This window comes from Polypterus senegalus, chromosome 13 (genome assembly GCF_016835505.1).
Source record: "Polypterus senegalus isolate Bchr_013 chromosome 13, ASM1683550v1, whole genome shotgun sequence".
In the NCBI taxonomy this organism is placed as follows: Eukaryota; Metazoa; Chordata; class Cladistia; order Polypteriformes; family Polypteridae; genus Polypterus; species Polypterus senegalus.
This window is the reverse complement of record NC_053166.1, coordinates 6,091,461-6,108,317: the sequence shown is the minus strand read 5'-3', so window position 1 is coordinate 6,108,317 and position 16,857 is coordinate 6,091,461. Positions and strand designations below refer to the sequence as shown.

Here is a 16,857-nt window from a genome sequence, read left to right as displayed (position 1 = left end):
TAGTGTTTTCTCACAGCTTGGATTGCTGCTGTCATATATACACACACACACACACACACACACACACACACACACATACATATATATACACATAGATATCTTCATATCTACATATCTATATACATATCTACATATACACATATATATATATATATATATATATATATATATATATATATATATATATATATATACATATATATATATATATACATATATATATATACACATAATATATATATACACATACATATACTTGTGTGTATGTTTGTATGTGTCTATATGTGTGTGTATAGCTTTGGTCACTGAGTGCAAGGGAAAAATAATAAAATATAGTCTATAAGTTATTAAACAGTAAAACATTAACGTTTTAAGAAGTACAGGTACATTGAGCACTACTGGAGTGGTTTCAGGTAAACTACATTTTAAAGACTGTGTAACACAACAGGTAAGTAACTAACAGCAGCTAAAATGTATATGGATCATCTCTCGGTAGTAGATCCCTTTTGAAAGGCGCTACACGACGGCTGTGGTATAGAAATTACATTTTCTATGTGAACGTTCAAATTTGTGCCTCTGGTAATGTGCCTTACCGGCATTTAAAGAAAATTAGTTTTGTGTCCTCTGCAGTGTTAAGAGAGAAAGGCTTTGGTTTGGGATAAAAGGAAAAAGGTGTAAAGAAAGGAAAGTTGCCTTTTTCTTTTATATAGTATAGAGATGTGTTCGCTGACGTATGATCGCTTTTGGGGACAGTCGCGTGGGTCTTGTGTAGACTGGTGAGGCGTCCCTGCCATTAATGGGCTGTGATGGCACTGTCAGTCCTCCACTCGTGTGCGTGTTCATAATCCGAGTGAGGACCTCATAATCGTATACGTGCAAAAGAAAGTGTGAATCGCCTTAATATTATTTTTCCGTGGTGTAGAAAAGGGGTCCCGTGTTTGCACTTGTCTGGGCTATAGCGCAGGGGGAGGATGAAAAAAATTAAAAGTGCTCACTTTGACTTAAGGCAGAAGCGCAGTCAGCGTCTCAAAGGCCGGCACAGCTATGCAGCGCTGGCTGCTCGACTTTTGCTGGGCAGGAGACCACAGTTTTGCAGACACGCTCATGATATCAAAAGTCTCAGCTCTTTGGAGGTCATTCATATATATATATATATAGCAAAATCCCGCGCCGCAGCGAGAAGTAGTGTGTTAAAGAAGTAATGAAAAGAAAAGGAAACATTTTAATAATAACGTAACATGATTGACATTGTCATGAGTGTTGCTGTCATATATATGCCTGCCTAAATAAGTCACCCTCGCTTTGCTCTTACTTTATTTACCGTTCATTTAATCATGGCTATTGGCGGAAAAATTATAAAATGGAAGGAGGATGGCTTTACCAAAACAATTATTGATGGCGAATCGATTATTCATAAAGCTTGAATTGGTGATGTTTTTCTGTGTTAACCTCATATTTTTTCAGACTTCTTCTCAAACTAAGGTGGTGCGAGGGTAAAATGAATCGGGATGCTGATCAATGTAATCGTGTACAGTACCAGGAAATCATGCATTGACAAAAGCTCCCTTTGCTTGTAATGCAAAGTGTGATTAAATGCATTATTTTTAACGCGTTATGGAGCACATGCATCGAAGCTTCTCAGCTGTGCTTGTGCTAAGAAAAGGAAAGATTTTAAAAATAACGTAACACGATTGTCAATGTGACCTTTTGTAAGTAGTGCCTGGAGGATTCAGTGTGGAGAAACTCTAGAGACAGCGTGTGTATTAACTTGTGGATTTTTCTGTGAGTATTTGGTGGCAGTCTGACAAAGTTGCTTCGGAAGACGGCGTTAGCCGCGGAGCTCAGCTCAGACGAAATGAGGTGGGAGGGGAGATGATGACGTGACTCCCCCACCCGCCTTAACTGTCAATCCCCCACAAACACAGTCTCTCGGAATTTGCATAAGCACACCCCTTCACCTACAATTTTAACTTAGTTACAAAGTGATCAAAACTCTCGTTTATATCCTGCGTCCTCTCATTAAACTTGTATCCCGCATTACCTGTGGGCATGTGAAACGCCAGTCTATGAACTTAATTTAAAGTTTAGGTTTACACCTTGCTTTCTTTCCGAGGCAGCAACACTCATGAATATGGTTAGTATATGTCACTCGCCGCTTCTTATTGTTTTTCGCTGCCTTCTCAATTATATAATGCATGTTTTCTTAAGCGCTTTTGGAGGTCTTCCTGGTTTTCTACGCACTGCGTTGACAATCAGTTCACGTGATTACGTGGGAGGCGTGATGATGTCACACGAAACTCCGCCCTTCCAGCTCAACTCCATTACAGTTAATGGAGAAAAATACCTTCCAGTTATGACCATTAGGCGTAGAATTTCGAAATGAAACCTGCCCAACTTTTGTAAGTAAGCTGTAAGGAATGAGCCTGCCAAATTTCAGCCTTCTACCTACACGGGAAGTTGGAGAATGAGTGAGGGAGGGAGGGAGGGAGGGAGGGCTTTGCCTTTTATTAGTATAGATTAAATAGAAATCTATATTTCCCATGGCCTGTGTCAGTGCACCATGTATTAAATGGAGTAAACTGACTAATCAAATCTGAGTTTGTCATTGTGTTTAATCAAAATAGATTGTCAGGAACTACTCAAGTCAATGCCAAATATATAATAAGGAAAACATTGAATAACAGAATATAACAAATTACAAGAAACATCTCTATGCCGTAATTTCTGTTCATATTTTGTACACATTTAATGTTGTTCTGCTTAACATATTTAAAATATTTAAATTGGAACAGTAGGAGTAGAAGAAATCCACCTAAAACAAGATCATCTTGTCAAACACTGAGAGAGGTGCATGGGACTGTGTGTGTGTGTTATTCATATCGCCACTCCGGCCCGTGTCCTGTACGCTTGCACAGAAAACCAAATTCAGTTCTGCCTGCTGCTGCTGCTGTTTGAGTTGTGCCAGGGGGGCATTCAGCCATCAGTCAGATGCTCTGTAAGTTCAGTTAAGCCCTTGCCTGACTCTGTGTGTTTATGGTTGCATATCATATAAGTGTAATTTATTGTGTTTTAGTTTTTGGGCCACTTGCTTTTTTTTTAGTTATAAATGTCATTTTAGTTTGTCCTTCAGTGGTAGATAAGTAATTCAAACTCTGAGCTGCCTCCGTCCCAGCAAGTGAATGGCAGCTGGTTTATATCCGCCATAAATAATTTTTTCCTTTTGATAATTTAATGGCTATGAAATTGAATTGCCACTTGAAAAGCTTTTCAAGGCGGGCTTTTTTTTAAGGTGTTTCTGCTAAGACGCAGTTTCACACAAGTCTAGGGTGTGTCGCACTATTATTGGCTATCGTGTAGACATGCGTTGCTTAAAATTTGAGATGTAGTTTAAACACAGTGGTTCAGATTTATTCAGAATCTGGGTATAAAAATAATTCCCCATCTCCGCCTATTTTAGCCCTGCTCAATTACGCCTGCACAATGAAATCCTAAACTTCTCTGGATTACTAATGGGAATGCAGGTCTCTACTGATCGATCCTGCCACGTCTCAAATGTGCTGGTTAAGTTGACTGGCACCTCTGAATTGGCCTGGAGTGAGTGAGTGAGTGTGCCTGGGCAGTTGTGTGCTTTGGTGACCTGTACTGTGTGTGTGTGTGTGTACATTGTGCCCCTCAATAGGATTTGATGTTCAGCTGCACAAAGTATAATAGATGGATGGACGGACTTGTGCTTTAAGGGACTTTGATATGGTGAACTGAGGAGGCCTGTTTTTAAAAACAAACCCCCTTAAAACAAATGTAACCTGCGCAGAAGACAGTCCATGAAACAACGGCACCCCACTTGACTTGGGGAGCTACACAACAGGTGGACCCCGTATAAAGAATAAAACCACAAACAGGCCCAACATGTGTACTTCTATCATTGCATGAATGAATTCTTAAATTCTGAACAAATGCTTATTATGAGAAATAAATTCATATGATAAGACTTAAAAATAAGTGAAATCAAATACCGTACTTTAAATCGGGAATTAAAATAAATAAATACAAAGCTGCTGCTGAAAACCAGTGGTATGATGGTTGGCATTTCCTCCACACCAGGACTTGAGCAGATAACCAGTCAACTGGGGTGCTTGGATGACCCATGGTTCGTTTATTTGTATCTGTGCCATTGGTGAAATTGATTTGCTAGTTCTAAATTCTGTCAGGATTGAAAGTGAAACGTAGAAGGAAGTCGCCATTGTGAGCACTTGATCTGGTGAGGTCCGTTTGTGCTGTTCATGTCAACTCCAAAACATTCTTGTCGGCACTTATGGTGGATTTCTTTATTGGAGCTGTTTGTATAGGCTTTATAGATTAGAGCCCAGTTAGCAGTAAACGTGTGACGTGTCAATGTACATGGTGGCCGCAAAGTCTCTGGGCTGTTTATAAAAAGACGTCTTTAAAATTGAGCTAACTGCAGTTTGTTGCATAATAAAGAAACGTGTTAGAAGTAACGTCTGCATGGGCACCATTTGTCGCCCAAAGAACATCAAGACCATATTCCATCGTTGCGTGAATGAATTCTTAAATTCTGAACAAATCCTCATTAAGAGAGCTGGAATTTGTTTTTCCAATTTGAAATCTGGAACATTGCTTTCCCTCTGAGTTATGATTTCCATTTGTGGGGTATTAGAGGTCCTGTTCATCCTTTTTTAAAGGCTCAGCTCTCTTCATCTTTCCTGATAACTCATCCTCTGTAGTCCTGGAATCAGCCTAGTTGCTATGTTCAGGACTTTCTCCAGCTCTACCATTTCTTTAGAGACTAAAACTGCACGCTGTACTCCAGATGAGGCCTCACAAGTGCATTATAAAGGTTCAGCGGAACACATTTTTGTTTTCTAATTTTAAGGTACCTGTTTTTATGTCTGCTTATATCCTCATGTTAAGAAAAAACAATAAAAATACTTGTTTGGGCATCGTGTCTGACAGGTTTAAATGTGTGCTTTTTATAACTCTGATGTACCCATCATATGTAATGGTTTGGGACCCAAGGATGAGCTTAGCCGCTGAGTTGTGCCATCTTTGTCCCAGCTGCTTAAACAAAGCAAATGGCAGCGGTGACTGAGGAGGGAGGTGTGCTGCTCGTTAAGCTTTTTATTACCATGTGAATGAAGAGAAGGTGTGAAAATGGCGAGCAGTTAAGAGTTCATCCGGCAACAAGCTGTTTCTTAAACACCCTTTAAGATTATACACGTCATCTTTTTAAATAGTTACTACATCAGCATTGGTTTTTGTTGCTTTATTAGGCTTTAATGGACAAAATCTTTTGTACTTAGAAAAAGTAGACTCTGAGTGTAGAGCAAGATGAATCCGCCTCCTGTTGATCTTAAATCTTAATTACATTTTGGATCAGGCATTTGCTAATTCAAAGTACATTTTTTACATTCATTTTTAGGGTTGATAAATTTTAAAGGATAGCAAGTAGTTGCTACGCGCTGAGGTGCTGTTGATGTTTTAATAGTTAAAGCTCTGACTGTTGCAATGTAGAAAGGCGACATAAAAAGTTACAGCAGTGAAGAATACTTAAAAGACCAAAGCAGAAATCTGTTTTATGCATCACATCCAATACAAGACACAATACTATCTCTAAATCCAAAGTCTGTCTGTATGTCTGTCTGCTTTTCACGAGAGAACTACTTAACAGATTTAGATCGTGTTTTTTTCTAGAATTTGCTTGAACATTCCGGTTGATTCTGCGACTTCTCTCATTATGCTATGTATCATCGTTCACTTGCGGTTCAGATTTATTTGCGCGAACCCGAGATACACGCAGCGGGCCGAGGGGTGGGGGCCCTCCTCGCTCACACGCCAGCTTAGGGGTTTGTTCATTACCTCCGCTTAACTAGCGAACAAGAAAGCTACTTATCGGATTTAGGTCGGGTTTTTTTCTAGAATTAGCTTGAACGTTCCGGTTGATTTTGCGACTTCTGTCATAGTTCGCCTGCAGGAGTGAGATATTCATGCTAATCCGATACAGAGGCTGTGTCCGGGTGGAGGGGGAAGGGTGACATTAGGATTGGGGAGCCGGGCAGGGACCTCCTCACTGTCCTGTTTCACTACTACGTGGGCGGAGCTGCAGGAGATGGCTAGTAATAAGTTAATAAATTGGTGGACAGATGAACAAAAGGCACTATATAATCAATAGATAGATAGATGAAAGGCACTATATATATATATATAAAAATGTATAAAAAAAATCTAATGTCTGTATGTCTGTCCGCTTTTTCACGAGAGAACTAGTTAACAGATTTAGATCAGGTTTTTTTTTTTTCTTCTATAGTTTTCTTGAACATTCTGGTTGATTTTTGCGACTCCTCTCCTTGTGCTATGTATCATAGTTCCCCTGCAGGAACGATAGATTCATGCTAATACGAGACAGAGGCTGCAGGGGAGGTGGAAGCGTGACATTAGGAGTGGGGAGCCGGGCAGGGACCTCCTCACTGGCAGAGCTGCGGGGGACAGCTAGTTATGTAATAAAAAGAACTGAGAAGCAGCACGGTGGTGCAGTGCCTCACCCATCCAGTGTCCTGTACTTGAATTCCACAATCTGCTGTCGTCACTGTGAAGTTTGCATATCTGTTCTCACTGTTGCTGCTTTCGTTCTCTCTGAGTTTTCGGTGCTCCAACTTGTGATGCTTTGCCTTCCCACTTCAGTGCCTTCACGTGAATTTCTGATGAGACTCTTCAGAGAGACATGAGGTTGCTGTTGGTTCTGCTTCTACCAAAAAAAAGCAAAGTCACAAGCAAATGTAAAATATCCATCCATCCATCCATTTTCTAACCCGCTGAATCCGAATACAGGGTCACGGGGGTCTGCTGGAGCCAATCCCAGCCAACACAGGGCACAAGGCAGGAACCAATCCTGGGCAGGGTGCCAACCCACCACAGGACACACACAAACACACCCACACACCAAGCACACACTAGGGCCAATTTAGAACCGCCAAACCACCTAACCTGCATGTCTTTGGATTGTGGGAGGAAACTGGAGCGCCCGGAGGAAATCTACGCAGACACGGGGAGAACATGCAAACTGCACCCGAACCCGGGTCTCCTAACTGCGAGGCAGCAGCGCTACCACTGCGCCACCGTGCCGCCCCAATGTAAAATATGAGACTACAAAATAAAGTAAACTAAATGTGTTTCATGCGGTTTGTCCACAAGAATGCCATTTCTGGATGTCCGGGTCGTATTTATTTTATACATTTTGAATAAGCTGTAAGGTCAGCATTAAGTCGCACCTTGGGGAATTAGAGTAGTTTTGTTTTCTCCAAATTGCCCATCTTGTAGCTCTTTGTTCACATGGAATTTCTGACTTGGAATCTTGGATTTACCATCTGTCCAATAGTTACATGAGCACAGCAAACTAAAGTGGCCTAGTTATCCTGTGTCTCTTGTGTGTTCTGAAGTGGGGTGAGTGGATTGTACGTTGTGTTAATGAAGATGCTGCTGTTTGTTTTTTATAGGTTTATACGATTTTTAAGGCCTATATCCTGCTTTAGTGAAATGCCCACCTGTTGAGAAAGATGCAACCTGATCCAGTTGTTTGTCAGATGGGATGCTGAGCTCAGAAAGCTGCCCATAGATTTCGGTGGCAGTTTCTCGTTGCAGCGAAGCCTTTGATTTGAGTTCTATTCTGGTTAACTACCTGTGAGTAACGGAAGAACAGGCTGTTGACATGTTAATATAAAGAGCCAAGGATCACCATGGAGAATGTGGTTCATACTTTTTCCCAGTTGCCATTTTAGGTCAGTTGAAACCGGTTAGAACTGTCTGCATAGACGGCAACCCCTTGAATTTGGTTCCAACCGTAAGGTCACCTTTTAGTGTGTGGCGGCCATATCCTGACAGCTGTTCTGGACCCACCGCCAATCCCAGTGCCCTGCTGGCAAGTCTCAATAGCTCATCTGACACCAAGGCTCATGCTAATTGAAACCCCCCTGTGCACTGAAATGAAATTGTTTTATGCACACAGTCCATTGCATCCTTTAGAAACGTGTAGCATCTTCACTTTCTAAGTTGGGGGTCAAGCGCTATGAGCAGAGGCTTTGACTGCAGCCTCACTTTCCCTCACTGGGTTGTAGCAGCGCTACGGAATAAAGGGCTTACGTATCCCAGCTGCACCAGCGGTGTTGCTCTGTTGAAGCAGGGGTGGCTGGGTAAAAGTCTGAGCCAGTGGGAACGTTTAAAAAGGGATCATCTGGCAAGATGTCCGGGGGATCGCAGTCATTCGTCTGTTTGAGAACACGCTGTTGCACACATTTGGATTACTGTTTCTCCCTGGATGTATGGTCTGTCTGTTTGTGTGAGTTGTACGGATTGGACACGTCTTCATCAGAAGTGGGAAAACATTCCTCTGTTTTCAAGTAGTCCATCTCGAGTCAGGTGAGAATGCAGACTGATGTGCACAAATGATGGAGTGAGCACTTAACTAAACAATGCATTCCCATTTTATATGACCGTTACCTTACAGTATGTAATACATCACATCATCTAAACCTTAACATGCAGAATTCTATCATTTTTAACCAATCGTTTATTGCCACTGGAAACTTCACATTTACAGCTAAAGCCAGGAAACACTTCTTTATGCAAAGAGTTGTGGGACTCGAGCAAACTACCAAGGCATGGAGTTTAGGCAGAGGCCTTGAGAACCTCTAAGAAGAAACTGGAGGAGGTCTGGGGACAGCTTAGCTATGAGCCAAACGAACGAGGGTCAAACGGTCTTCTCTTGTTTGTCAAATTGATGTTCTTGTGTTCTAAATGTATTGAATACAAGGTCTGGCCAAACACAAACCTAACTATTGTTAAAAATGATGAATACACTTAAAACTTGATCAGGTTTATCTTTTTCAAAGTATCCTCTTCCTCGATTTGTTCACCACTTTTCCATTTCTGGATTGTGTCCTCGAACTCTTTTTGTGGAGTGTTGTGTAGGTTCCGTGGCAAATTTTCTCCCTTTTGAAATCTGCAACCTTTCAGGGAGGATTTGAACTTTGGAAACAAGGGTCCACCACAGCTGCACACCCAAGCTTCACTGGTTCTGACATGACATTCCAGAAACCTCCATCAGTATTTGAACAATCTGACATGATCCCTGACCGTGACATGATTCGCGTTTTGCTCAACGTTTAATAGATGTGCCACAGTTCTTGCAACAGCACAATGCATCTTCAGTTTTTTCACAAACTTTTACTGATGCCGACTTCAGCAGCTTCATGGACAGCCCCTTAACCTGTAATTGCTCCGTCCTGGGTATGACATTAATCTGCATCCAGACCTGCATGTAGGCCCTCCAACCTGCAGGGAAAACCTGAGGGCTGGTAGCAGTATTGACACTCCAGCCAGTATAAATGACGACCTACTGTTCCATTCCATCTGAACTAGTGTGGCGCTGAGGTGTCGCCCCTCGCATGGCTGCACTCGGGTCCTGATCTGGTATGCTGAGGTGATTTGACATGTGGTGGGTGCGGCAATGCGCTGTTATCGGTGCCGGCTCCGCGCTCTCTCTCTCTCTCTCTCTCTCTCTCTCTCTCTCTCTCTCTCTCTCTCCATCTTTTGCTTACTTCGTAGAACAATTCAGGCAACAGAGTGACGCATGTTAAAATAATTCCACAGTCTAAGTGTGTTCTTTTTAAAAGCTTTAGTAAAATTCAATGCAAAAAGACTTCAAACCGAGAAACAGATAATAGGAAAGTGAAAAGTCCCTGTTTAAAGAAAATTCTATGTAAGGCTTACTTGTTGTGTTCCCCTCTCTATGTAGTCACCCTGTCATAGTGTCAAATGTTCATACGTTTTTAAAAGGTTTGTTGCCAGTGCTCTGATCTAACAGTCCGTGCTGGCAGCAGAGATGGTGATTTCCTAACTCGCTGAATTAACATTCTGTTCTTCTACATGCTGACAGATTATATTGTAATCTAAGTGACTGTGAAACTGCTGCTCTAGTGAAGTTAGCAGACACTTGTGTGAATTTAACATTCTGAGTTTGGCTGTTACAAGCAGGCCAATCTAAAGACAAACCTAAACTTCCTGCGCTGTTCAAACTCTTTATAATATAAAGCCAAACACTGCATTGTGTGGGATTGTGATTTCAGTGTGAAATGCATTAACTGTGAAAGACTGCACAGCCTTGTCTTGGGATTCAAGGCAATCAGGGAATGCCTGCATATTGAAGACCAACAGCCTTTAGAGTCTATAATAATAATAATAATAATAATAATAATAAGTTGCATTTATAGAGCGACTTTTATAAACCCAAAGTCATTTTACATACAGGGGAAAATACAAGAAAAACATCGCACAGAAGACAAAAGGTCATCGAAGGGGAAAGTTTTGAGTTGAGATTTAAAGGTGGAGAAAGAGGAGCAAACTCTGAGTGACTGAGGAAAAGATTTGCAGAGTTGAGGGGCCAGAATACTGAAGAGTCTGCTGTGTGGGACAACAAGGAGATTAATTAATAATTACATAATTAATCAGTGGTCTCAGTCCTGGTGTGCAGCTGTCCCACTTCATTCTACAGTCCTGTGACTGTGAAGAAAGCTCAGTGTCTGCTGTGCATATCTCGCTATTGATGTGCATTTTGGTTTTGTAGCATCTGAGGGGCTCAGGACCTTCTATTGGGGAAGGTTAAAAAAAAAAAAAAAAATAGTGGGTTTGTGAAAATGGATGGTTTGGGGGTTGGATAAAATCTGCAATCCTCCACCATTGTGTCTTTGCAAGAAGCTAATTAGCAAGTCTTCTTTAACATTAGCAATGCAAGGCAGCCCCCTTAGGGGATATGAAGCATAAAAGAGGCCACTAGAATTGAAACTCGACCCCATGCTGCAGCAAAGCTGGGCAGAAAATCCTTATCTTGGCTGGCTGGGCCCAGCTGGCCGGTGACGTCACGTGCCTGTTGCTAGGAGGGAAAACGAAGATGAAAAGTTGACAGGGAGTGGTGAACCCCTTTATGTAGGGCTTCATGAATATTAAAGCCAAAAGAGCCCAAACTGAGATCTCAACAGACGTGGTGACCCCGTGATACTCTGATTAAGGGGTCTGGAGGATGCCGCAGCTGTTTTACATAAATCCTGCACAGTTGTGTCTTTTTGTAACACAGATCTGGAAAGCAATATGGGAACAGGTTTTCTTAGAGCTCAGACTTTTCAGAGTTTTGAAGTGCAGCATGTCTGCTCTTGCTTTGAACGTAGGATCAGACGGTCAGATTCCAGAAGTGGAAAATATGAGAGATTCCTGCACACGTGTGTGCGTCTCGCGTGGATGGAGTGTCGGGCTCATGGCTGCACTTAAACAAGTATTAATCTCCCTGATAATGTAACATACCCCAGGTGACATCAACTGATCATCGGTGGTGATCAGCTTATTACGTCAGAGCCACCTAATCTGAAGTTTTGTCTTCAGACGTGTCTCATTCAAACATCCCATGAAGCTCAGAAGGAGCTCCTCTTTAATTAGGTGTCTTCAGACTCAGTTTAGATGGTGGCACCCTGTGGTAATAAGTTTTCACTTCCGGTTCTTGTATATTCATTTACTTATTTAGCTGATGCCTTAAACATAATGTGACTTGCTAATCCATCTTGACTCGTTTTTACACGTTAACTGGGGCACGAGAAGCTGCTGGTGGGGACTGACCTGGCATCCATTACAGATGTGCTCCTTACTTAATGTGTACTTGAGTAAAACATTGACCTGATTCTTTCATCCTGAAATGCGTTGCAAGTTTATTTCCTTTCTAAAGAATTGAAATAGGACTTCTGTTGATGTTCACGTCTTTATTTTTTTATTTAAATTGGTTTTTTTTTTCGTTTATGTTAAAGTGTGAGCACCTTGATGGAAAATGGGCTTCTCGTCTTTGTGTTTGACGTCTCTGTCTGCTCTTTATTGGGTCAAACAGAAGGTGTTCAGAAATGAGTGAGGGGTCGACACTTGAAAAAACAAATGGAGAGAGAGAAGGCTGCTTTGAGCAGCTCATACCATTAGAATTCACCCTTCAAGAGCAGAAATGAGCAGGCTAATTAGAGGAGAAACCTCGGCTTAAAAAAGAGAAAAGACAACCAGTGGACACTTGGGAGCCTTGGAGATCAAGATCAATGGCCCCAGTGGGTTTATTTCATTCATTTTTTTAAACTTCCTGTGGTGCAAGTCCTCAAAACACTGCACTTCTGAACATGTCGACGCAGGCCTTTCAAGCTCGTTTGCTGTTTTATAATCTTACCAAGACTCCATTTTGTTTTGACCATACAGGTAAATTTGAGGAGAAGGAAGACCGTGTACCCAAGCTGGAGCAGCTCAATAACCTGGGCTTCATGTGTAGCCTTAACTTGGTTCTGAACCGGCAGGACCTGATCAAGATGGAGGTTCTGCTCCTAGAGACGTTCAACTGGAACCTATGCATGCCCACTGCGGCCCACTTCATTGACTACTACCTCTATGCCGCCGTCCAAGAGAGTGATCTGCACAATGGCTGGCCTCTGCCCTCCCTCACCAAGACCAAAGCTTTCATGGAGAAATATAGCCATTATTTTCTGGAAGTTTCTCTTCAAGGTAAGATATCGGCTTTACCTCAGCCAGCTTTGCTATTGTTAAACTTCAATCCGGTCATTAAAGATCTACTTGTCATCTGTTCATGTTTTTACACTGACCGCTCCTTTGTCACCATTGAGGTCTCAGATGTACCTTTTTACTGTTCTGTCACTTGATCCATGAAAAAATGAATTATAATTTGAACTGAGAGCAAAAATAAAATCCTGTAAACTGGCTGATCATCTGTAAGTGAAGAGTCCAGGTAAGCCATCGAGCAGACTCGGTGACTCTGGGAGCTTTAGTTCTGTACAGCATATTTGACTGCATGTGTTTGCAGGTGACTGACAGAGCTCCTTTTGAGCCACTTAGTGTCATTTTAAATACTCGGATAGACCTGACTGACACAGTGGTCCTTTGTTACATTCCACCCATAAGACTTCAAATTGTAATAAACTGTGGAATCCCCAGGGAAGTGCGAGCGACCAGCCTTGTCATCACGTCTGTCAGTCCCCAGACTGTCCTTCATTTGCCAGCAAGACCTTCAAACCCTTTACTTTAATTCCAGGTACATTACTGCTGTAATTGCTCGTGTGGCCATCATTCAGACAGTTAAACAAAACTAAAGAGCTGAAAGGATTTATTTGTAGATTCCCCAGTTCTGTGTGGTGTAGTGTGTGTTTTACGCTGATTATTGTCACTCTGCCAAGCCGAGGTTTAGTCCCCCTACATTTGTCCTCTGTCTGTCTGAATTCTGCAGCCTTGACAAGATGTTGAAATGGCTGCTCTGTCCGTGTCAACAGTTGAGGTGTCCTGTAGGTCCTACAATGTGATGAATGTTGAGAATTTGTGACAGTCCATTGACAAGCGTGTGACTGCTGCTGCCACCTTGAGGGGAGAAGTGGATAAGCAGGGACGTGCAGGAGACTTTCAAAAGATCTTTCGCTCATATTTGGTGGTTCAAGTGTGTGTCATGAAAGACCTTGCACTCTCGCTTTAGTCTGCATTGTTGGCATTAACCAGGATGGACCTCGTGGGCATTTGGTTTGGCATGTTTGGTTTGCCATTCCCTGGTCCTCCCAGCAGTTAGGGTTAGTTCAGGTAAGGATTCATCCATCATGCCGTAATGCAGACCCTAAAACCCTCTGCAAGTTCAGCACTTTTCAGCGGCAGTGTTCATAACTGCCTCTTTTAGCCCCTCCGTTGTATTTCACTACTTGTAGTAACAGTCGTTCCCGCCAACCTTGGAATTTAGCCTTTGACAGCCTGGGCATCTTTTTTATCACCAGGTTTAACGCAACCTGTCAGTGTTCCAGTCTGAAGTGGGTCAGTCCAAAATAGGAAACTTTCCATTCCACTATAATCCTCTAAAATGGTGGGCATCACCCAGCTGTTTTGTCTTTTTTAATAGCCAAGGTGCCATTAAGTTGATTTTCAAGTACAGCCAAGACACCCCTAATGTTGCAGGAACCTCTTAGTGCTTGAAGTGACTGATTTTGTTTTATTCACAAAGGCCTTCAAAGCCCCGTTTTTCAGCTGCCGTTCCTCCAATGCCCAAGTGGTAAACTCTCTTGTAGCTTATCCTTCATTAACTCTGTTTGGTTATTTGAGAAAACTCTGAACGTGAAGCCTTTTTTATTCTGGTCAGTAAAGCCAAGTCAGTGCTTTCTTTGTTTGGCAAGGTTAATGGCATTCCTAAAATTCAATTCTAGGTTACAAAATGGCCACAACAAATGTGGCTTTTGCAAGAAACAAATCAGTCTGTTGTCATTTTGTAACATGAAGGGCATTCCATGTGGAAGATTTCCAAGCAACACAAGATTTTTATACAAGGCTGTTCACGACTGTCTTAAGAGAAAAGGGAAACCTGAATCTGACAAGAGCAGGAAAAGGTGGGCAGCTACACAAGGGGAGGACGACAGGAGTGTGCAGCCTGAGAAATGGATGCTTTACAGGTCCTGCTCTCTTAAATTCACCCCAAATGCCAGCGTCGTCTACAGCAGTGAAAAGCTGTCTGCAAACTCTAAACTAGGAATCGCAGAAGTTTAGGTGATCATTTCAACCTTTCCAGGTTTTAGAGATAATTGAACAGTTTTTCATCCTAGCAGGCTTGTGCTTTACAAGTTGGGCGCAGCAAAAGTTCCTTATGAAGCACATGGCAAGGCCGGTCAATGAAGGAAACCTGCAGCCTGAAGAGCTTTACGTGAAGCAGTCATTTAACAGCTCATCAGCTGTGGAGCTGCAAATAAAAGACACAAAGTCACAACAGACGTCAAGCTGCTCGGTGAAGTCCTCTTAGTTACGTTATGCAGGGCTCCTAATAAGTGTGTGTGTCTGTCTGTATGTTTGTAGGTAGTCTTGAATGGCGTCCAATATACAGAACCTTTAAAACAAAACTAAAGAATCGTCTTGGCTGTGCAGGTGCTGAGGTGCAGGTCTGCCTTTGTGGAAGTGCTGGATGCCCTTTGAAGTTTATTGTTTCACTCGGTGCCTGAGGCGTCCATGCTGGTAACTCGTAGTTTGAGACATTCCCATGCTGCCGCAGAACAGATGGTGCCTGCAGCCGTGTCCCGTCCCTCCAGCAGTCAGGCAAATCCGGTGGTCCGGCCAACAATGAGCACATAGTTTTGCATAAATCACCATGTCAATTTTTGCAGCCTACCCTGGAGCCCACCACAGCTCACCAAATGCAGATGCATGATTGTTTGTTTTTGGTGGCGCCTCTGTTTTGTCAGACTCCTGATTTGTGTTCCTCAGTTCTTGTACCATGTAGGCTTGTGGTACTGCAGAGCTGAGCAGGGCATAGCAAGAATACCAATGTGAGACGTCGCTTTTGTAAAGGAGGCAATGCACCCCGTCTGTGTTTCAGTCATTTATTTAGCTCTCTGTTTTTATGTCAAATGCCTCAAATCGCATTTCTTTGTGAGCTTTAATTTGTGAAGTGATTTTCTCAGGGTCGTGCCTAGAACTGGAGTTTGGGCGTTCGAACTGGGTGCCTTTACGGTCTGAGCCTTTAGCCAGTAAGCCACACTGCCTTTGATTTCCTTATTGGGGTCACCCTTGGGATCATCTCTGGCACCTTGTAACCTTGCATGTGAAAATAAATGGCAGAGATTCACATCGCTAAAACAACTTTGACAAGTGGCTGGCTGCCTTTTTCTTTTCAAGCACTTGCACTGTGTAGCGTCCTTCACTGTGTGAGGTGCTTGTGCCCAGCAGGGGGAGTGCTAGCAGCTCCTCTGGACCAGTTTGTGTTGGGGTCTGCACTGTGGAAAGCCACATTAGTGACAAAATGTGCATAATGATTAACTGGATGATCTCCTGTTAATGAACGTCAAGCTGAATGTTCATGTAGAGCTCAGGACGCAGTCCCTCTCACCAGGCTTTCTTGGCCTATGGGCTGTTGTCTTCTCCAGGTGCAGTTGGGTGGGTACCTGCAGAAAATTCCAAGTCCTATCTGTTCCTGCATGTGTAAAGTCCAGTGGTGCTGAAGTTCTCAAATTCCCAGGGTGTGGTAACACATTTTGTAACCTCAAGATAATATTGTTTTGGAACAATAAACCAATCGGTGACAAACTGTGAGCTGAACTGGCTATTTTCTAGGAATCTCAGGAATATAAACTTTCTTGGCAAAGCCCAAGAAGTGAGTTCTTACAGGCTGCCTGTGCAGCACAAAGAAGAGAGAGGGAAGCAACTCCTAACGCTGTGAAAAGACTATCATGGTGCTTAGACCTGTTAGGTGAGAGGATGCTTTCTTTCTCTTTAATTCGTGATTCAGCCCTTTAACATTCCAGCTCGTGAAGTTAACTGTTTGGTCATGACGATCTTGATTCTGAGCGTTTGCTGTCATTTTATAGTCTTAAAATAAGACAGCGTTGATCTTAATTTCCAGTTTTCCCAGGAGTTATTGCCGTGAAGCTTAATGTTGCATTGGCACTTTTAATTATAAGGATTAAAAGAATAGATTAGAAATAGATTGCTCTCTTTCTCTCCCCCCACACCCATTTTGCCTCCCCATGTGACGCTGAACCCCACTTCACAAAGTCCCAGTCCTCTGACATACTAGAGACAGAGCACGTCCAAAACAGAACAAGCCCCCAGCATTGGCGTATAAAGATCAAAACTGAGATATCCGTTGACAATACAGACTAAATACTATAAGCATAAAATATAATCTTAAACGGTCTTGAGAGAGTAAACCCAGGGAATGATGTTAAACAGCAGCCTTGGACGAGCATAGCCTAACAATGAAAAGAGTAGTGACAGTTGTAGTAGTCGTCGTCTTTCGGCTGCTTC

At 42.5% G+C, this 16,857-nt stretch overlaps 1 protein-coding gene across 1 annotated transcript in view; it reads left to right on the top strand.

Moving 5' to 3' along the window:
• The window catches only part of ccnjl (cyclin J-like), a 104,591-nt gene that overhangs the window by 81,975 nt on the left and 5,759 nt on the right, over nucleotides 1–16,857 (top strand). The window contains exon 4 of the mRNA XM_039775304.1: nucleotides 12,286–12,585. Coding sequence (XP_039631238.1) covers nucleotides 12,286–12,585 — 300 coding nt within the window. The remainder of the gene's footprint in view (nucleotides 1–12,285; nucleotides 12,586–16,857) is intronic.